Below are 20945 nucleotides of genomic sequence, written 5' to 3'. Positions count from 1 at the left end.
CTAATTTGCCATTTTTTTAAGAAACCTTGAGCGTCCTCTTCATGATAATTTGTCAAGATATGTACACTGTAACACAGACTGCTACAGGAGATCTTTCCTTCATTATATATTTAAGTTACAAAAACATTTAATTTCCCACGAGGAAATTGATGGCGTTCAGAGTTGTAAAATAATTACTGTGAGATACAAGAGAAGCAGCGTGATTTATGACGTCAGTTGCCAACAAAGTTCCTATTGGTTCTCCTGTGACCGGAAGTAGACTACTACCCACTCTTTTCGCTGTGCTCCGTGGCGCTCTGTAAGCAGAAGCTGTTGTCTGCTGCTGGTTTCGTGGGAAACATTTCCGCTTCGAGCACTGGCAGACATGGACGAACGCAAAACCAGGTGAGGAACATTTTTTAACTACCATCACCGATTAATGATCGTTATTTTTAGGGAGCTAGATAAGCTGGGGGCGTCGCGGAGAGCTCAACGTCTCTAAGGTCTCAGAACCTTCCGTGTTTCCGCTTTTGATTTTTCAAAATAAGACTACAGTTGTAAGTACAGTAACGGCTCGGCTAGTTCGTAAATTAGATGTTTAATCAATAAGAATGAATATTATTGAAACGTTTATTAACGTGTGTCGGTTAACAAAATAATATTGTTATATAGGCTCCTCGTTGGATTAATTTTGTTATATTTTAGTCGTTTATTTCGAATGATTTCGTTGATGAAAATCAAAAAGTCAGTTCGCCTGACCGTTAAAATGCGACATGAGACTAATGAAAGATGGTCTTTAATTACAGAAATGCTCCGTTATAACCATGTTGTGTTTTACTATCATAGAAAAGAGTGCTGACTTGACAGTCACTTATTTCCTCAAGCTGTCGTCGCTAAAGAGTCTAAGTGCTGTATTCAAGGTAATTCTTGGAAAGTTGAGTGGAAGAAAAATGTTAGACATGTCTCAATTTGGTTAAGGAGAAGAAAGACTGGACTGTCTCAGTGGTGACAGCGGAAACTGAATTCTGCCGGTTTTAATCTGCTTTGAGCTCGATTTACACTTTGAGACATAAATAGTGTCAAATATGTTTTTTAAACAAATTTCTTATGTAATGGAAAAACTGCAATTGGAAAATTGTGAAGGGAGTTTCAACATGATGGGGATACCGACAAAGTCTTGGGCACATTTTTATTGGAAACGCAGTGACTGCTATCTAGTATAATATTGATATAAGGAGTTTTAGTTGTTGTTTTGTTTATTTATTTTTGGATATTTAATTAATTAAATTTTCATTAGAATTTAGAGTTTGTTGATATTTGAGAATGTGCTTTTGCACTATTAGGGCATTATATTATATTACTTGAAAATGGTCTAAAACCAATATTATCGTTTATCTCAATAACTTCTGGGAGGATTTATAACTCGGTAATATTTCTTAAGTTGACAGGTGTCGTTATTCTGTGGGTTTTTTTGTCCTTCACAGGTGATTGTTGGAACAAAACGGAGCCATGAAACGGCAGCAAAGCATCGCGTTTTAGAGGAATACTTTGTGCGATGTGAGCAGGACGAACGCGATGCAGACTTCCCAGCTGTAGGTCACATGCGGACGTGATGCCCAGGCGGGGGTTCCCCGTGCAGGGCCGGGTCCGCTGGCTCCTGCTGGCCCTCTTCCTGCTCCTGGTGCTGCTGCTATTCGCCTACCTGCTGGAGTGCACGCCGCCGGCCGACGCCAGCCAGACGCTGCCCGGCGCGGCGGGCGAGCCCTTCAGCAGGGAGTACTACCAGGCGCTGCTGCAGGAGCACGAGGAGCGCCACGTGAGCCGCTCCTCCAGCCTCAAGCGCCAGATCGCGCAGCTCAAGCAGGAGCTGCAGGAGATGAGCGACAAGCTGAAGCTGATACAGGAGAAGAAGGAGCCGCCGGGCGTGCAGGGCCTGGGCGAGAATCGAGACCAGGAACCCGGCGACCTGCTGGAGTTCTTGCACTCCCAGATCGACAAGGCCGAGGTCAACGCCGGGGCGCGGCTGCCCAGTGAGTACGCCCTGGTGCCCTTCGAGAGCTTCACCTCCTCCAAGGTGTACCAGCTGGAGATGGGGCTGACCCGGCACCCGGAGGAGAAGCCGGTCCGCAAGGACCGGCGGGACGAGCTGGTGGAGGCGGTGGAGGCAGCGCTGGACATCATCAACAACCCGGACGAGGAGGACGGCGTGGAGGAGGACGTCCCCGTGCAGAGACAGACCTACACTGACAGCCACTTTATGGAAGGCAAGACAGTACAAACAAACAGAATCTACGGAACAGCAACAGGGCCAACAATACAAGCTTTAATCTGAGAGTTCTGACTTCAATATTTTGATATGAAAAGTACAAATTATGACTTTAATCTCAGAATTAAAAGTATGAATTCTGATTGAAGTCAGAATCCAATTCAAACCTCTGAATTTTTACTTTTGGTTTAAACCTCTGAATTTTGACTTTAAGAATTCTGAAATTAATATTTTGATATGAAAAGTATGAATTCTGACTCCAGTGTCAGAATTTTATCTTTAATCTCATAATTTCAAAGTCACATCACTGATTTATTTTGGCCATAATCTTCTTCCGTAAGATCCAATATCTGATCTTAATCTTTTTTAATTCTTAATTTCTTTTCTAAAAAGCTAATTAGAAATTACAGAAAATATTTTTATTTCATTCATTCCTCCTGTGAGTTTTATGACAGAACATTGGCTCCAGGTTGCCATAATTTTTGTTCAATTATGATAATAAAGTCATGAAATTGAGTATTGAGGCAATTTTACCTTAGAAATTTTATCTTAAAAATTTTTCTCTTTAAAAATTTTGTGGAAAAAAGTTTTAATGAGAAAAAATCTCATTATAGATCTGACATGATGAGCTGGAAACAGACTCAGTCGTTTGCTCATTTCAAAGTTCTGCTGCTGATAATTTGATGTGATTTAATATTTCTTTACCTTAAAATGAAACGAAGATGCTCAACATCCTCATTTGACCTCATTCTGATAATATTACGACTGTTTTTGCTCTGCTGTCTCCGTTTTCTCTGGCTGCGTCTCGTTGCTGCAGGCCTGTACAGGACGGAGCGAGACAAAGGGACGCTCTACGAGCTTTTCTTCGCCAAGAAGGACTCCAGCAGCTTCCGACACGTCTCGCTCTTCCGGCCGTTTGGGCCGGTGATGAAAGTCCGGAGCACATCGGTGGAGACGCTGGGGATGATCATCAACATCATCGTGCCGCTGGCGGGCCGAGTCGACACTTTCTCACAGTTCTTAGAAAACTTCAGGTGAGACGACGAGCCTCAGATGTCTGAGAAATGAAGCTGCTTGTTGTTTATTTAAACAGCTCTGTGGGAACTGACTTGACTGCCAACGAAAATAAAAATAATCTGTTTCCAGGGAAGTGTGTGTTCAGCGGGACAAGCAGGTCCATCTCACCGTGGTTTATTTTGGACAGGAAGGTCTGCAGGAAGTGAAGTCATCGCTCGAGAAAATGTCTAGGTTTGTCTTCTTGTGCTTTTATCTCTTTTTCTTATTTTCAACACTAATTTTTTTTTTTAAATGATCTATTTATTTTTTATTTCAAGTTGCACCAAGTTAACACAACTAAAAACTAAAACCTTCCACTTACTGGTGGACTGGACAGGAAAGGAAACTTAGTTATTATTTATTTAAATAAAACAATCAGAGAAGAACCGTTTAGAGTAAAAACACAGGAGAATAAAGTGGTGATAATATATTATTACCAAAATGAAGTTGAAATTTTGTTAGAATCTGATTAATTGCATAAAAAGAAATTAGCATTTTCCACTGATTTTCCATTTAACTACTTAAGACTTTTTATATCAGAGATACATGAAAAGATGCAAATAATATTTTAATAATTTTTTTAAATAAGAAACATTTAATTGCCTAAAGTGCAATAATATGAATTTGCATTCATTATATATTTATGAGTGTCTTTTCAGCAAATGGTCTTTTTGTATCTGTATACATTCATTAGCGATTCTTTAAATAATCAGTTACTCATTTCAGCCCTTGTCACTTTGCTAGTTTTTATCCACATAAACTGTATGAAACGTTGTTTTTCCCTGCAGAGAGGAGACTTTCTCTAATTACACTCTGATCCCGGTGGACGAGGAGTTTTCTCGCGGCCGCGGTTTGGACATCGGCGCCAACGTGTGGAAGAACGGCGACGTCCTGATGTTTTTCTGCGACGTGGACATTCGTTTCTCCCTGGACTTCTTGAACACGTGCCGGCTCCACGCCGCTCCCAGTCAGTTCCTCCACATCTTCGGATCTTTGTATTCCCAGTTTAACGCTCCAACATTTAATACATTTTTCTCACGTTTTGCAGACAAGAAGGTTTTCTACCCGGTTGTGTTCAGTCTGTACAATCCGGCCATCGTTTACGGAAGCTTGGAGCTGGCTCCACCTATTGAACACCAGCTGGTAAGACCCCTAAAATCAACACTCATATCAACATTGAATAACCTTAAATGATGTAAAATTTTACCTCTGAACTTTTATCTTCAGGTTCACAAAAAAGACGCTGGATTTTGGAGAGATTTCGGATTTGGAATGACCTGCCAGTATCGCTCAGATTTCCTAAACATCGGTAAGCAACAAACAAGTTACATATTTCATAATTATATTTATTTATCATCCTATAGTGACTTAAAAACACTTTTATCTGATCTATTTAACAGTTTTCTTTTATTACTTTTAGCAAAACAACTTCTTAAAAAAGCATCAGTGAATCTCCTGTCACTAGCTGCACTTCCTTTGCAAATGTGTGCAAGATTTTATCAATATTCTGCCAATGTTGAAAAAATTTGCAATTGTTTCCATTAAATAAGAAACAATTAAAACCGCACATGAATGAGTTTATTTACACAATAAATAATAAAAAAAAACCTAATTCTCCAACTACTTCCTGTCGTCTTCTTTGTGGTTTGCGCCAGTAGAAACATCATGTGAGTCATTTGATGCTAAAACCAGATTTTTTAATACATTTTTGGTTTAATTACAGCTCTGAGTTTGTTGTTCTTTCAGTAAATGGCCTTTTGGAGAGACTCCAGTTAACGATTAATCAATCCAGTTGACGAATAATCGATTAATCACAGTTGAGCTGATTAATCATATTGGTCTTAAATCATTTAAAACATTTAATTTTTTTATGTTGCAGCACAAAATTATCTTATAGTTGTGTATTGGTCAGTAGTTAAGATGCTGTGCAGGTTAACCAATCAAATATCAGGATCACTCATAATTATAGTAACAGAGCAAATAATTATAAGTACTGAAATAATTTTGTATTATTTTAACATAGGCGTATATAAATGTGTGTATATGGGTTCAGTTTTATGAGTTAATTAGTTGCAAATTTAGTATATTTTTCTATTATTTGAATGATTGATTAATTGTGATTAATCGTTTCGACACATCGTTTCCTGTGTTCAATGTCAAAAACCATCCGAGATTGAAAGAAATTTATCGATCGATGTTTATTCCTGCAGGCGGATTTGATCTGGAAGTGAAAGGCTGGGGCGTGGAGGACGTCCACCTGTACAGGAAGTACCTGCGGAGCGAACTGATCGTGATCCGGTCGCCGGTGTCCAGCCTCTTCCACCTGTGGCACGAGAAGCAGTGCGCGGACGAGCTGACGCCGGAGCAGTACCGCATGTGCATCCAGTCCAAAGCCATGAACGAGGCGTCGCACCCCCACCTGGGCATGCTGGTCTTCCGGGACGAGATCGAGGCCCACCTCCGGAAGCAGGCCTTCAAAACGCAGAGCAAGACGGAGGCCTGAGGAAGAGGAAGAGGAAGAGCCGCCGCCGACATTCCCAAACGAGACTTAAAGCTGCAGTACGCAATTTTATTAAAATTAGGTTTTTACATGTTTGATATGAGACAGATAATCTGTGAAAAGATCAATCTCCTCCACCTGAGCTACTATTTCTTTCTGAAGGAATGCATCAAAAACAACCAATCAGAGCCAGTAGGAGGGGCTTAGCGCTGTCAATCATCGCCGTGAACTCACTGATAAATGTGTGAATGATGGAGAAACAACTTGCTGTTGCAGTAAAACGGCTAATCCTCCATCACTGGTAGTCATGCTAATTAGCCTAGCATTCATGACAGAAGAAAGAGGTGGCGGTGATTGACAGCGCTAAGACCCGCCTCCTGGCTCTGATTGGTTCTGTCTAGATAGTGCAGATAGAAGGCAGAGAAGCATGTTTTCTTCAGATCATCTGTCTCTTATCAAACTGTCACAACATGAAGACAATTTCAACAAAAATTTAAAAAATATATATATCTTAAAAGTTACATGCTGTAGCTTTAAAGGGGCGCCGCAGCAAAAAGATATTTAATCCAGATTAATGGAAGATGTGGCGGTGTACAGTTAATTAATGATTAATTGCGGTTAATCGATCCTTCTGCTTTTCTCTGCACAGCTGTAGACGGATGAATGTAGAAAAATGTGAAACGTGGCACAAAATGGAAGCCTTATGATCAAATCATCAGTATTTAACTGACAGGAAGACCCTGCGGTGTACAGAGGACCGTGTTTTGTTTCTGCAAACATTTTGAAAATCGGTAAGCTTGACCTTGAGGGTCAGCGTGACCTTGAGGGTCAGGGCTTCTTCGCTGTCTTCTTGCTGCTTTTTAATGTGAAACATTTCAGCTGCTTCTCAGACACAGAGAAGAAGCGTAGGCAGCAGCACCAGCGGTGTTTGGGGAAAATAAACGGAAAACCAGTTGGGGGGAAAAAAATCACATTTCTAATTTATTGAGCATGAGAACAACAGGAAGTTGCACTTTCTCTCAGCGGAGATTAAAGTATATTCTGAACGTTTAATTTTCAGAGGCCCACACTACGAAGGAAGAGTTACGGCTCGATTCTTGGCACTACTGTTTTCCCGTACAAAGCTGGACTGCATTTTAGGCCCAGACTAAGATTTTTTTTTTATTATTATGAGACTAAAGTTATAATGTTGGCAGAATGAAGATGGAAAATGACTAGAAAAATGTTTTCAATGAGATGAAAGCCTTGATGAAGATCCGACACGTCCTGGTGAAAATTATCTGATGCTACAAGATTATTTATTTATCTTTAAAACCAAAATATAACTTCACAAGATGCTCAGCATTGCTCAATTTAATTTATTTTTCAGGGAGGAAAATTTACGTCTTTATTCTACTAATATTGCAAGTTTATTCTTATGACTGTTCTCACAATATTAACTTAACGTACAACTTTTCCTCGTGTCTTTCCTGATATTAGATGCTTTATTCTGAGGATTTTATTCTTGAAACAATTTTATCCAGTTTTTTGTACAACTTTTTCCTCACAGTCTGACATTGTCATATTATTCCACTATTCTCCTTGTGACTATTTTCGTACAATTGCAACTTTATTCTTTTAACATTTATTTAATTCGCATACAACTTTGTCTCATAACGTAACTTTTTTCGTACAATTACGACTTTTCTCATGACGCTGAACTCGTGAAAAATAGTTCACGAGAAAACTCGTGGACTATTTTTCTACCACTGATTTAATTCTCGTACAACATTTTTCTCTCTTAAAATGCAACTTTTTTTGTATTATTTCGACTTCATTCTCGTACAACTTTTTTTTCTCACGTTATTCTGACTTTGTTCTTTTAACACTAACTTTGTTTCTGGTAATATGGCTCTCAAATTATTTAGACTTTTTTTCTCACAATATTTTGACTATTTTCTAATAACATTTTCTTCTTAGTCTGGCTTTAAGATTTCAAACGACTGGATGTTGGTCACCTGAACTCGTCATCGATTCGTTTACCGTCTGTTTTGGGATCTTTAAGGAATATTTTACCAGTTAATTGAGGGACTAAACTGATCAAATAAAAATAATTATTTTTAATCCACAAGGTCAGATTTGCACTAAAATGTGGATAGAAATATTTCTTCGTAGCTTCGGCCTCTGATAGAGAACCTGTTGATTTATTTACAGAGTATTACTAGGAAAATGTCAGTTTTTGTTCAGACTGGCTGTGTGGATAAAAAGGGACCATTTTGTGTTTTTTATTGTAGGATTGTGTCAGAGTTTTAATGCGTTGGACCAATCAGAGGATAAACTACAGCATGCGGCTCACGCTGCTGTTCTTCCTCTGAATCTCTTCCAGTCGTTCTTACATGTAAATACGTTCCAAACTTTTCAGACTTTACGTTGAACCTGCAGGTTCTAGAGGAATATATTAACTGTTTTGCTTGTTTTAAGCTGAGAGGACGTTACATAAACAGGTGCTTTGGCTTTGATTGTCTTAAATATACCAAGTTGCTCCTGCGTTGGGTTCTGTACTGTAATTATTTACATTTTTGCTTATTCTGCAGCTTTTTCAGGCCGTTTCAAAGTTTCTGACTTGACAGGAGAAACTAAATGTCTTCCTCATGGCGGCACACCACGGTTAAAAGCTGAATAATAAAAACAAATGAGCAGGAAATGGATTTATTGTGACGATTTGTCCATGAATAACTTACATCCGACTGCATTGGCTGTTCCTGTTCCGCCTTGGCCACTTATTGTATATTTGCTATAAAAATGTATCAACCCTGTCAAGTGTCTCTGCTTCTACCAACTCATTCGTTTGTTTCTTAATTTAAGACAAATGGCATAATACCAACGTATTATTCATCTGTGTACAATAAGCTACTTCAATAAAAATAGGAAAACAGAACTGAGTAATCAGAGTATTAATGAGCGAGCGGCTCCGGATGGATCCCAGCGGTTTTGTAGATTTCCTTCAGGAGAAGCAGCGCCGTGTCTTCGGACTGCCTGCAGGAACAAACAGAAACACGGCAGTGAAAAAACATTCAACGGTTTTTAGTTTCACCCAAGAAACAAAAGATCAAAACTCTCCAATAAAACCACAACAGAATAATTGCTAAATGTTTATTTTCTATGAGCTGCAGGGAGATAAAATGTCACATTTTAGGGGATCAGCTGATTCAGGAGAACTCAGAAACTTTGTCACTATATTTAACAACTAAATAAAAAGGTTATTGGACGTTTTTTATAAGATCGATGCTCCCCTGAATTTATATAAATAATCTTGAATAAAAAACTCTTTGCAGCACTTTGGTGAGATTATCTGAGAAAAACAAGATTTCACTAAAATGTATTTATACTAAATAATTACTAGTTTTTGCATCAGAATCACCAATTTAAAGTTTATGATACACAGAAAATAAATAAAGTTAGCAAGTGGAAGCCATTTCTGCTTTACATATTTAATTATCGTCACAATTAGTCCTCTGTTCTTAACTATTTTTAATTTCATATTTTAATTTCCATACTTGTTTTTATTTTTCCTGCAGCTCTTTTTTAATAATTAACATTTCAGGACAAATCAATTATTATATAAACACAAAAATTTATACAGAGTTTTTGTGTTTTGATAGATGGCTATTTTAGTATATTTAGGCCAGAGAATAAACTCATTGCTACCAGAAAAAAGTTGTAATAATATAAAAATTAAGTCACAATATCACCAGAATGAAATTGTACATTTATAATTTAAAAACATTTAAATGAGGAATGTAGAGCCTGTTGTTAAATCAACTTTTCCTCATAATTTAAAATTATTTTTCTGGTAATAATTTATTCTGGGCTCAATAATTTTACCTTTTTTGTCTTAAATATCCAGTCACATCGTTACGGATTAAAAGCTAAAACTCTAACCCTTCATTGTTTCCTTTTACATGAACCGTAGAGTGAAAACCCGAACGGCTCGGCTCGGTAAACCCAGACGTACCAGTAGCAGAGGTGGCTCTGCAGGGCGAACAGATACTCGTTGAAGCTCTCGATGGGTTTCTCCTGCAGGACGAAGTCGATCCGATTCCCTCCGTTCAGCATCCCGATCTTCACCTGCGGCTCGTCTTCCCTCTGCAGCTCTGCGCTCTCGCCGACTTTATGGTCTGTGGCGAACGACGACAGCGTTGTGGCGATCGCACGGACCCGGAGTCAAAGAGAAGAAGAAGAAGACGACAGACGTACCGTCGTGTGCGTGCTGCTCCTCCTCCTCTATCTGATTGGCCACGATGGCGAGCTCGGCCTGCAGGGCGGAGGAGGTGTGGGCGCGGGCGAACTCGTTGAGCGTCTGCCAGGCGCTGCGCAGCGAGCTGATGAAGCCGTGCTTCAGGTCCGAACCCATCCGAGACAGACTCTCCTTCAGCTCTGCAACCGATTCACACAAAACGCCCTGAAACGAGCTGCGCCTCCGTTACAAACTTTATCAATATTACGCTAATGTCAAAATTTCACAATCGCTTTCTTTCCATGAAATCAGAAACGCAATAAAAATCAAATCTGAATAAGTTTGTTCACGCGATAATTGATTAAACATCATCCAACCACTTCCTGTTGTCTTCTTTGTTGTTTCTGCCAGTAGTAACATCCTGTTGTTGATCACATGATTCATATAAAAACTGAATCATGTGATCAAAACTGCGATTAAAAAAATGTTTCCATTGCAGTTTTGAGAAATATATTAATTTTTATCCAAAAACACCTCAACCGTAACGCCAAAACTTTTTATCGTAAAATCAAGTTTTTTAGGTTGTATTGAAATTTGTGAATTTCACAAAACTGCAACAGAAAGACTTTTTTTCACATCACAAACAACTACAATGTCAAAATTAGTGTATTTTATGGAATGCACTAAAAAATCTCATCCTGCAGAGAAACTTCTTATTAAAAAAATGAGGATTTTTTAACTGGGCGTCTCCATTAAGCAAATTTATTTCACCGATTCCCAAAATTTTTTTTCTGGAGTTTTTAAAACAACTGAAAAAATTATCATAAATTACACAAAATTATTTTAGATGAGTTTATACTAGATCTAATTAGATTAGATTAGATTAATTCATACCAGGATATGTGAAGTAAGATTAGCTAATCTGAGATTAGATCAGAATCTATATTACGTGTTGCCAACGACACAGCCGAATTTGTAGGACCGTAATTCCTCGACACTTTGCGTAAGACGCTGCGCTTTCTAACTGGTATCAGGTTATTACGGTAATTTCACCCCCGCCGTAGCAGGGACCAAGTTTTACTTCAGTTTAATCTGAGACTCTTTTAGTACGTTGTGAAAATAACTGCTAGATATAAAAAGTTCCAGTTGATATGGAGAAATGGGAAAATATATTTACTCACATTTAAAGAACTTCATACAATTAAAATAAGCAAAAATATCCAGGTGGAGATTTAAAACTCAGATGGCAGAAAATAATAACTTTAACAAGAGTCTGTGTCTTTTTATTTCCACTCTATTCACGCCTTAATCTCAGTTTCAACACACAGTAAACTGAGATTAAGGAACAGAAAGTGTTTTTCTGAAAGGAAGAACTGAAACAGCCTCTGAAAGCCGATCAGTCAGCAGAAGTTTCTTACCGAGATGAAGCCTCTTCCTTCCTTTGTAATGTGGGATTAAAACGGGTTTCAGGTCCAAATCTGGAACGATCATCGGCTCGATTCGGTACGCCACCGGGTCCAGCTGAAACAAGACGGCGCCGTTAGCTTATTGTCAATCAGACGCTGTAGGGCTGGGCAATAAATCGATAACAATAAATATCACATCAATAGGTAATACATCTGATAGAATATTCAATAATCAATATATAGAATATTCACGGGTGGAATCAACTCTCTGTCACTCTATGGTTGCCTAGCAACAAACTGCTGGGTAAGAAGCAGTTTCAAGGCTCCCTCCCCCAGCTTCGGTTGCCTAGCAACAGCCTGCTGGGTAACTGGCAGTAACAGTTTCAAGTTCCCCCACTTTGCCTGAAAACTGCTTAAAAATAAAAACTGGATAAAACAGGAAACTAGTATTTAAAACAAGAAACTAATCAATAATTATTGATTTGAAACGGTCACATGGTGATCAGTTTTTCAGCTTTAGATAAAACAGTTTGTGGACGTTTAACTCCCAACGTCTACAAGGTTCAGGCTCTTCGGACCGGGTGGTAGATGTTGAAGAATCCCTTGCAGGTGGGCAGCTGGTACGCCTCGTCGATCTTCTCCAGCCCGCGGACCGTCAGGAACATCCCGATCGGAGAACCCAGGGCGAAGAAGTTCACCGGCTCAAAGTCCAGGCTGTGGTAGACCACTGACACCTGCAGAACCAGGCAGAGTGAGGTAGAACCAGTCAGAACCAGGGAGAACCAGTCTGAACCAGTCAGAACCAGGCAGAGTGAGGTAGAACCAGTCAGAACCAGTCAGAACCAGGCAGAGTGAGGTAGAACCAGTCAGAACCAGGGAGAACCAGTCTGAACCAGTCAGAACCAGGCAGAGTGAGGTAGAACCAGTCAGAACCAGGGAGAATGTCAGCTCCGCTCCGCTCCGGTTCATACCAATCAGCTTCCTTCTTCAGTGGTTTACCCACCTGCCCAGTTCCAACTTCAAAGTAGTTGTAGTTGACGTGGACTGAAGACACGGTGCTGCCCACTGGTGGCTTGGTGGTGGCGCTACTGGCAGGTTGGGGAACCGCGGCCCGACTCTCCTCCTTCGCTTCGGTTTTCCTCTGTTGGCGTCTGGCCTGGAAACCACACAGAGCCACCACGCCCCCAGCAGGGTTAAAGGTCACAAGCTACCAGTTATTGACTTTGAGCTCATTGATTGGCGAACGATTAACTGATAAAAGGTCATTTTCTTAAAAACTTGAGTTTTCTCTTGCATAAAGAGGGTCAACCTGTTGGGTCCAGTGTTGTAGAAAAGAAAGGAGCAAATTTCCAGCAAAACATGTTGAGATTATTCACAAATATTTCACAGAAAAAGTTTGGAAATTGTAAGTTTGAAATTTTTAAAATTTGCTTGTAAAAAACAAACAAAAGAAAATCAGAAAGGTTGAGATTAATCACAGAAATTTTCAAGAAAAAACTTGAAAAATTTAAAATTAACTAAAAAAAATTTTAATCTGAAATTTTTAGAATCTCTGAAATTCTCTCGATTTTTTTTTTTTTACATTTTTGAGTTTCACAGTTAAAAAAATTCTAGAAAAAGCTGACGTTTTGACATTAATCTCTTAATTTTACATACTTTCCAGAAAATAAATTTGAATTTTGAAAAGCTGAAAATATGCCTGAAAAAAAAAATAATCTGAAGTTTTGAGATTAATCTCAGAAATATTCTGGAAAAAAAACAGTAAATTTCTGTTTCAAGTCGAAAAATTTCAATGTGAAATTCAGGAATTTCCACATTTTTAAAGCAAATTTTAAATTTTTAAAACTCATACATTTTCTAGTTTTTTTGTAGAAAATTTCTGAAATTAATCTCAAAATTTCTTTTTCTTGGCAGAAATGTTCTTTTATTATATCTACAATGGTCTTGATATGTTTTAGGTTATTTAGAATCATCAAAATTATTTCTATTTGCTAAATGCTGGAAAAGTTGAGAATATATTTTAGAGATTTTTGTAACTCGGGTGAAGAGTGTTAGAAACATTTTGTTTTTGTTAAAAAGCCCACCTGTCTGCTGACTCGGTCTTTCACAAACTTGGTGACCTTTTTCCGCGGGCCCAGCGGGATCCCCATGTCCTTCAGGTCCTCCATCGTACACATGAGCTGCAAAAACATTCAAGCTTTTTTTCTTCTTCAAATTTCAGCAAATCCACATAAAGAGAAGAAGATTTTTATATTTTTACTAAAGACTCGATGTCAATCTTCTCCTGGTCCAAGGTGCTCTTGTACTCAGAGAGGCCCAGATGTTGCAGCACAGCAGCGAGGTCCTCAAACTCTTCCTCCTCCTCCTCTTCCTCTCTGTTCGGCTCCTCCGCAGCCGGAGCCGACACCTGAAACGAGACGCAGCGTTTCCACACGCAGTTCCACACATTTCAGCGTTTCCTGGCGGGTTTGCGCTCTACCTCCCCGTTGGCGGCGGGCGCGGCCGGCAGCAGCGGCGCGGCAGAGACGGTCTTCTGGTTGGAAAGCAGGTCGAAGAGAATCAGGGATCCTGCAGAGACAATAGTAACCATTAAAACCGGAAACATGAATCTGCCGCGTAAAAATGAAGAACTGGGTTTCGTTTTACCCAGGCTGTGTCCGGCCACCGATATTCCCCCTCTGTAGTCGGGGTTCCTCTTCATGAACACGGCGTAGAGACGGTTGATCTCCTGAGCCACCGTGTCCATGATGGTCTGGCAGTAAGTGGGACTGTTGTAGAAAAGCACATCCAGCAGCGTCTCGTTGGTGAAGTGGCGCAACCGTCCGGTGCTGGGGAGGGTGATCTTTTTAATCCTCCTGAAAAAAATCAGAATAAATTCATTTACTGAGACAAAACACCTACTTTACCTTTTATTAAAAAGTAATTAAACTCACTTCATTACGTTTAAACTGTGATTAATCTGATTGTTTCAGTTTCAATCCAATAGTGAAAATCAAATCCAGAACACAAGCTGGACATTTTAAATCCAACATGAAGCAGGAAGAAACATCTGAAACATTTACACCCTGAGCTTCTATCGTTCAGATAATTTACATGAACCAAGAAAAAAGTAAGTGAATATTAAAAAATAACCAGGAAAATCTAAGTAGAAATGTATCGATTGCAGCTTTTTGTGAGCAATTAATCGATTACTAAATTAGTTGACGATTATTTCAATAATTGATCAATTGTGACTAATCAAATAATTCAGTCCTACACTTAAGCCTTTTTTATTCAATACATTAATAGATAAAAATAACTAATTAATGTATTTTAAATTAATAAAATAAACATTTTACTGCCTAAAATGTAAAACCGTAGCATTTATTTAGTAAATCTGAACCAGTGAAGCTAAATCTGACACTTCAGGAGTTTTGGCTAAATCATATTTACAGAAAAATACGTTTTAATCTTAAATGTGAAACGTATTTATTTTTTGTTCAGTTGTGGTTTAATTTCTGCTCTAAATATTTTGTTTTTTCTTTAAATGATCTTTTTTGAGTGAATTCTAAAGTTAACGATTATCAGTGCTGAATCGTTTGGGTCTGATGCGTTTCAAGCCCACCTGTCCACCCCGGTGGCGTCTCCGTGGAGCGCCGTGTGCCACTGGACAGGAAGGAACTCCACCCGGCTGATGGCGTGTTCGTCCAGCGACTTCTTGAAGTGGCTGTGCAGCAGCTTCAGCGAAACGCTCCGGAAGTCGTCCACTGGAAGCAAACGACGCCGCGTTTAAATCAAAGTTTCCACAGAAAGGATCGCCGGTGGAGACGCCGCTCACCGCACTCAATCATGCTCCTGAACCGGAGGTCGCAAACCGGGCCGATGCCGTGGACCATGAACACCAGATGATCCACAGTGGGAAGCTCGCCTGAAGCAAAACAAATCATTTTCAGCTGAGCTGATGCTGGTTCCACCGTTCGGATCCGCAGCGAGGCAGAATACCGTCAGGCACTTCGTCGTGGTCGTCATCAACGCCTCTCTTCACCACCCTCGGCCTCGTCTGCCCGTCCTGAGTGGTGCCCCACTCGTCTGGGTTGGACGAAGGCTGGAACTGAACTATGACCTGCGGGGACAAACGGAACGTCCAAACCGGGTTTGTCTGGTACTTTGCTACTGAGGACGGTTTGGGCTGACCTTTGGGTTGTGCATGACGATCGTCTCTCCGGACGGAAACTCCAGCCTGCGATGCCACTGGTTTGTTGAAACGGCCTTTTTATATTCTGCCTGAAGGTGAAAAATGTTCTCATGAAGTCGCAGTCTGAGGATGGATTACTTACGTTTGTAGTTAGAAATGCACCGATCCGAACTTAATGTCTGCATGGATCCTGATATGGAAAAGAACTCTACACTGGTTACCGGTGAGACAAGCTACAAATGTAAACGAAACCTTGTCGCTATTTTAATGTAAAAAAAACAATACTTTTGCAATTGCAGTGTTACTATTAAATAAGAAATGCATGGATGATCATACATGGATAAATTCGTTCACGTGTTTTTTTTACTTTGTTCATTGAAAAACATGCAGATCCATGATCCTTCAACTACTTCCTGAGATTTCTTCTTCATGGTTTCCGGCAGAAGTAACATCCTGTTGTTGATCATGCAAGTCGTGATGCAAAAAAAGTATTTCCATTGATGTTTCAATTGAGGCCAAATAAACCACCTCATTCAAGCAACTAAACTTTTGATTGAAAAACAAATTGTTTTGAAATTTCTCAAAATGTCAATTTGCACAATTGTAAATGCAGCCAATGTTTCTGATCCATGGGGGCAGATCTATTTACTCTAACTCTAGGATTTATTTATTTTACATTGGCTGTTTTAGTCCTAATTGCACTGACTGAACAAATTAAAGCTGCTTTTACATGTTTGACCAAACTTGTGAAGGTATTAATGCTCTTAAATGTGCTGCACTGGTGCAGCGTTAGTTAAATAAATTAGTAATTAATTACTTTCATGGCTGTTTAAAAAGAGAACTGCACTGGGAGAAGTCAGGGAAGATTAATTTTTTCACAATTTGTCTGTTTTATACCAACAAATATGTAACAAAAATTTATAAAAGTTAGCTACTGCAGCTTTAAAAGAAAAAAAAAAACTTAATTGTGTTTTTAGAAATTATTGTTTTTTTACCAAAAGAAAAACTAGAGGAAAAAAACCTGATATTTTTTTTGGTCATTTTAAAAACCAGAGAACAAACCCTACGTGGATTGAGACTTGACTAATAGATATTTAATATTTAAAACTATGCGAATTACTGAAATTATTATTTAATTTCCCTTTGGGATCAATAAAGTATTTTTGAGTTGAAATGAAAACCATCAACAAATTGTAGCCAGCTGTTGCTTCCTGAATCATTTTTGGGTGCATTCTGGTGAACCGCCAGGTGGTGGCGCCTCTTTACGAACCTCCAGTTTCTCGCTGAACTCCTCAGAGTACGGGACGAAGCGGCTGTCCTTGTCGCCTTTGTAGAACCAGGTGCAGCGCCGGACCTCTGTGGGCTCTTCCTCCCAGTACACGGCGCTGCGCATGCGGTCGTAAAGCTGCACGTCGTAGCGCCCGCCGTCCGTCCGGACGATCACGTTCTCTGGGTCCGGTTGGACTGGAGGAACCGAAGGTCTTCAGACTTTGTGTTTGAAATATTCACCGGTTCTCTTTGCGTTTCCGTACCTGAGTTGAACGTCTCCTCAAGCTGCAGCGAGTCGATGATGCTCAGAGGAAACCAGACGCTCTTCGACTCGACTTGCTTGCAGTAGAACCAGTGCGGCTGGACCGGTTCGTAGACGTTGTAGTTGTAGTTGTACGGCGTCATCGGACCTGCAGGAACGACGGCGCCGGCGGTGGCAGCTGGCGGAGGAGGAGCCGCATGAACATGTGAGGGAGGAGGCTGAGGAACAAAAAAGATTTATTCAGATCAGGGTTCGTACAAAAATTCAAGCACTTTTCAAGGATTTTCAAGGCAAGTTTTCAAACTTTTTCAGTAAAAACAAAGACAGTTTCAGTTATATCAATTATTACTGCTATAAATAATTTTGCTTTGTGAGTGTTTCTACATTTTACAGCAGGAACAAGTTAAGATAAAAATAGTCTCACATCCTCTGACTGGTCTGAGAACAAAACAATAATTTTAACAAAAAATAATAATAATATAAGATAATCTTCATAGATCAATTAGGAACTATAAATATTTATCACATTGAAATAACCCAAACAAATTGTGTTAAGGTAAATTATTTAAACAAAATATGCAATAAAAGTTACAAAAATGATCTCTAATGATGTTCTTGCTAATTTTTTTGGCATTTAACAAATAGAAATAATTTTGATGATTCTAACTAACTTAGAACAAGAAAAGTTTCGTCTGATTTAACTTCAGAGTCTTTTTATGAGGTGTAGGTCTGAAAGGATTCCTCAGATTAATTCTGTTTAATTGATTATTGCAATAATTGTCAATTAATTTAGTAATCAATTTATCGTTAACTGGAGTTTACAGACTCAAAAAAATGTTACTTAAAAAAACAGTCATGAAAGTAATGAAGCCAAAGCTGCACAAAAATATGAACATTTTGCATTTAAAATGAAAAAAGCTAAAGTCTGTAAATGTTTTAGCCAAAACTCCTCAAGAGGAGTTGTGGCTTTAGCTTTAGCTTCATCTGGTTCAAATGCTGTAAAAAAAAAAAATCTCTTTTTAGGCAACTTTGTAATTCTAACATTTTAAATGACAAATCACCAGAATGTGCTTATTTTTTAAAATCTGATTTAAAAGACAACAACACGTCCTTTGTAATTTTTTTTTGAGGATTTTCTAAACCTTGGAAACATCTAATAGAAATTTTGTGGCACCTACTGTTGTAAACGTCGGCCCTGGGGGGGAGAACATCTGCGGCGGCGCGCTGATGGAGTAGGGGATCTGCGGCGGCGTGTGTGTTGGCGGCAGGATCTCCGGCGCTGGAATGTAGGGGCTGGCTCGGCTGCTGCTGGGGGTGTGGCGGTACGGGTTGTGAGCCTGCGCCTGCATCAGGGGGGGAGGCGGCGTCATGGTGGTCGGGGGAGGAGTGTGGCGCCCCACTGGGCTTTGGTAAACGGCGCCGCCGAACACCTGAGGCGCCGGGTTGATCTGTGAGCCTGCAGACGGAGGCGGCGGAGTCGGAGCCACGCTGATGCTGTGGGGAACAGAAACGGGTCCGGCTGCTGCGGACATGGCGGATGGGGGGCATGCCGACTGGCCGATGGATGCGAATGGGTCGGAGGTCGTGGCTGGACTGGAGAAGTAGCTGAAGGTGGAGGAGGATGCTGGTGCAATGCCAGAGGTCTGACCAAGGAAGCTGTCTTCTTCTCCAACATCAGTGGAATCTTCTTCTAAAGGACGAAGAATAATAAATTTAATGGCAGTTACTAAATTAGTTGATAATTAATCAATATGATGATTATTGATGATCATATGATGAATCGTTTCAGCCCTGATGCTAACAGCTCAGTATCCGCCAGGCAGCAAAGATGATATTCCACAATAAAACACCATCAGTTGTTACTCCAACATCTCAGCAAAAGAAAATGAAGTGGATTTGCAGTTCTTGCTAACAACTGAATTGTTAACTTTAGTGCATGGACTCAAAAATAAAGCAACATATTCAGAGCAGAAAATAAGCTAAAACTGTACAAAAACATGTAAATTTTGTGTTTAAGATTAAAAAAAGAACTTTGTAGATATGTTTTAGTCAAAGTTCCTGATGTGAGTTTTAGCTTCACCAAGTACAGATTTACTGAACTAATGCTGTTATTGCATTTAAGTCTTTTTAAAAAGTTAACTGATTTGTTTATTTGCATCTTTTAACGTATTTCTAATGTATAAAAAAGGCTTATTCGGTTAAAAGAAAATTTGTAGAATGTGGCAATTTATCAGACTAATTGATAAAATAATAAATTACTAAAATAATCATCAGTACGTCATGAGACTGTCATACAGCAACAGTCTTCAGTCAGAGGCCTGCTCAGATTTGTTGCAGTACTGACTCCTACTGGAATTTCTTTCTGCCTACAGCATTACCAAAACAATTCTTTGAAGACACTTAAATGATAAGAGACATCATAATTTCCCTTTGGGATAAATAATCTATAATTTGACTGAATTAAATTGATTTATTCTACAGATTGGACGCTAATCCCACCTGGTGAACCAAATCCATTCAAACCAAAAATAAATGTGATCAATCACAGTTATTCACTGATTTAAAATGAGGGGGAAAATTGCCTTTTGTATTAACAAAGGCAAAACCTTTATTCGGTTATCAAAATTTGCTACATTTTGTCTCCAGTAGTTTGTAGAAACATTAATGTGAGGTTTATGCACTTTATCCTAGCAATTTATTTGCCATTTATTGTAATAAACACCAATAGCAGGAATGCTATAGCAGAATTTCACGACTGAGTTGGATAATCTAGCAAACCTGTCGATTATTTTTTGTGGTGCTTCTGTGTCTTTCATTCAATAACAGCTGATAGAAGGATGTTAGCCTGGCTAGCTTAGCATGCTAACGACCTGTCCACAGTTTAAACATTTTCTCAAACAGTTTCGCTAACTCTCACCTCCTGACAGCACCGCCGGCCCGGTGGCCTGGCTCACCGGCATGAACGGCAGGTTGAAGTTAAATTCCGGGGCGGCGCTGAACAATAAATTCGCACTGCTGTTGGGGACATTGTTATTTTTTCTATCTGCCATTTTTCCCCCAGAATTACACGTAGCAAGAAAATGAGGAGGCCGCCGGCGGAACGGGGTCAGCTGTCCAAAGGGAGCTTTTTTTTTTTTAACTGTTCACCGATTCTTAAGGTGCCATCTGAACAGATTAATAGAGCATCTACCCAAGCACATGATTTAGAGATCTGTTGTAATGTTGCCGGTATCGCTCGTTAGTTGAAGATCAAAAACAAACACTTCCTCTCATTACTGACACCTACAGGTCAGGAAGGCACCTACAATTTTAAGTAAGTAAATATTTTTTTTTATTTTTCACCTTTCAAAGATAAAATTCACAAAGGGTTTCACAGATAAAACAAAAATACACAAATAAAACAAAACAACAACAAAATAAAACACCATGTTAATCAGTTAAAAGTTTTTCTGTACAAAAACAAACATTTACAAAAGCACAAATATTTTTAAGATAATTATAAAACATCTACACTTTTATGTAATTTTGTATCTTAAATATACATTTGCAATTATAATTTTTTCTACTAAAAACATATAAAGATATTGCAGAGTCTCTCCTTACAGAAAACGTTTGATGAAATGTTGTATTATTAAAATTGCCAATATTGCCCATCTTTGACAATTCAACCTTTTATTTCAGGTGAAATTTACATATTTTGCTATATGGCTTACTTTTATTTGTCTTTTAGTGATTGTAACAGACTCTTTGTTATATTTGAATAATATACTTCTGCACTATTCTATGTTTGCTAAAAAATTATATTGTTTGCATAAGA

General features: G+C 39.1%; 2 protein-coding genes across 5 annotated transcripts; one reads left to right on the top strand and one right to left on the bottom strand.

Annotated features, from left to right (window-relative positions):
• The first annotated feature begins 242 nt into the window (after positions 1–242).
• Positions 243–9886, top strand: csgalnact2 (chondroitin sulfate N-acetylgalactosaminyltransferase 2). 4 transcript variants are annotated; one of them, XR_006372533.1, is made up of 9 exons: positions 243–384; positions 1464–2243; positions 3063–3279; positions 3392–3493; positions 4090–4268; positions 4350–4444; positions 4529–4610; positions 5512–5860; positions 9754–9886. XR_006372533.1 is itself a non-coding variant. In XM_044135985.1 (9 exons), exons 3-9 carry the CDS (start codon positions 1592–1594, stop codon positions 5802–5804), a joined length of 1620 nt encoding a protein of 539 aa, XP_043991920.1. In that variant the 5' UTR covers positions 243–384; positions 826–899; positions 1464–1591; the 3' UTR covers positions 5805–8518. The 4 variants fall into 4 exon arrangements, 2 of the variants coding, with proteins under 2 accessions (XP_043991920.1, XP_043991919.1); XR_006372532.1 differs by lacking the exon at positions 9754–9886 and adding an exon at positions 6451–8518; XM_044135985.1 differs by lacking the exon at positions 9754–9886 and adding an exon at positions 826–899 and having other exon boundaries at positions 5512–8518.
• Positions 8474–20264, bottom strand: LOC122842264 (SEC23 interacting protein). The gene is made up of 18 exons (XM_044135982.1): positions 20046–20264; positions 18307–18818; positions 17130–17346; positions 16868–17061; positions 15597–15686; positions 15405–15525; positions 15241–15330; positions 15028–15169; positions 14070–14278; positions 13903–13991; positions 13684–13830; positions 13508–13603; positions 12427–12579; positions 12002–12157; positions 11436–11538; positions 10038–10217; positions 9796–9958; positions 8474–8816 (listed from the first exon to the last, which is right to left on the bottom strand). Exons 1-18 carry the CDS (start codon positions 20176–20178, stop codon positions 8735–8737), a joined length of 2877 nt encoding a protein of 958 aa, XP_043991917.1. The 5' UTR covers positions 20179–20264; the 3' UTR covers positions 8474–8734.
• Positions 20265–20945: the final 681 nt, after the last annotated feature.

Source organism: Gambusia affinis, linkage group LG13 (assembly GCF_019740435.1).
Source record: "Gambusia affinis linkage group LG13, SWU_Gaff_1.0, whole genome shotgun sequence".
Classification (NCBI taxonomy): domain Eukaryota; kingdom Metazoa; phylum Chordata; class Actinopteri; order Cyprinodontiformes; family Poeciliidae; genus Gambusia; species Gambusia affinis.
This window is presented reverse-complemented; position numbering and strand designations above follow the sequence as displayed.

Bases quoted from the DNA above. Each gene is read 5' to 3' on its own strand.
- LOC122842264 (XM_044135982.1), bottom strand. From the start codon at position 20,178: ATGGCAGATAGAAAAAATAACAATGTCCCCAACAGCAGTGCGAATTTA. The intron at 15,687-16,867 runs GTTCGTAAAGAG...TTTCACCTTCAG, and splicing joins AGTTCAGCGAGAAACTGGAG to GCAGAATATAAAAAGGCCGT. The intron at 10,218-11,435 runs GTAAGAAACTTC...AATCGGTTGCAG, and splicing joins AAGGAAGAGGCTTCATCTCG to AGCTGAAGGAGAGTCTGTCT.
- csgalnact2 (XM_044135984.1), top strand. From the start codon at position 1,592: ATGCCCAGGCGGGGGTTCCCCGTGCAGGGCCGGGTCCGCTGGCTCCTG. The intron at 2,244-3,062 runs GCAAGACAGTAC...TCGTTGCTGCAG, and splicing joins TGACAGCCACTTTATGGAAG to GCCTGTACAGGACGGAGCGA. The intron at 3,494-4,089 runs GTTTGTCTTCTT...TTTTCCCTGCAG, and splicing joins TCGCTCGAGAAAATGTCTAG to AGAGGAGACTTTCTCTAATT.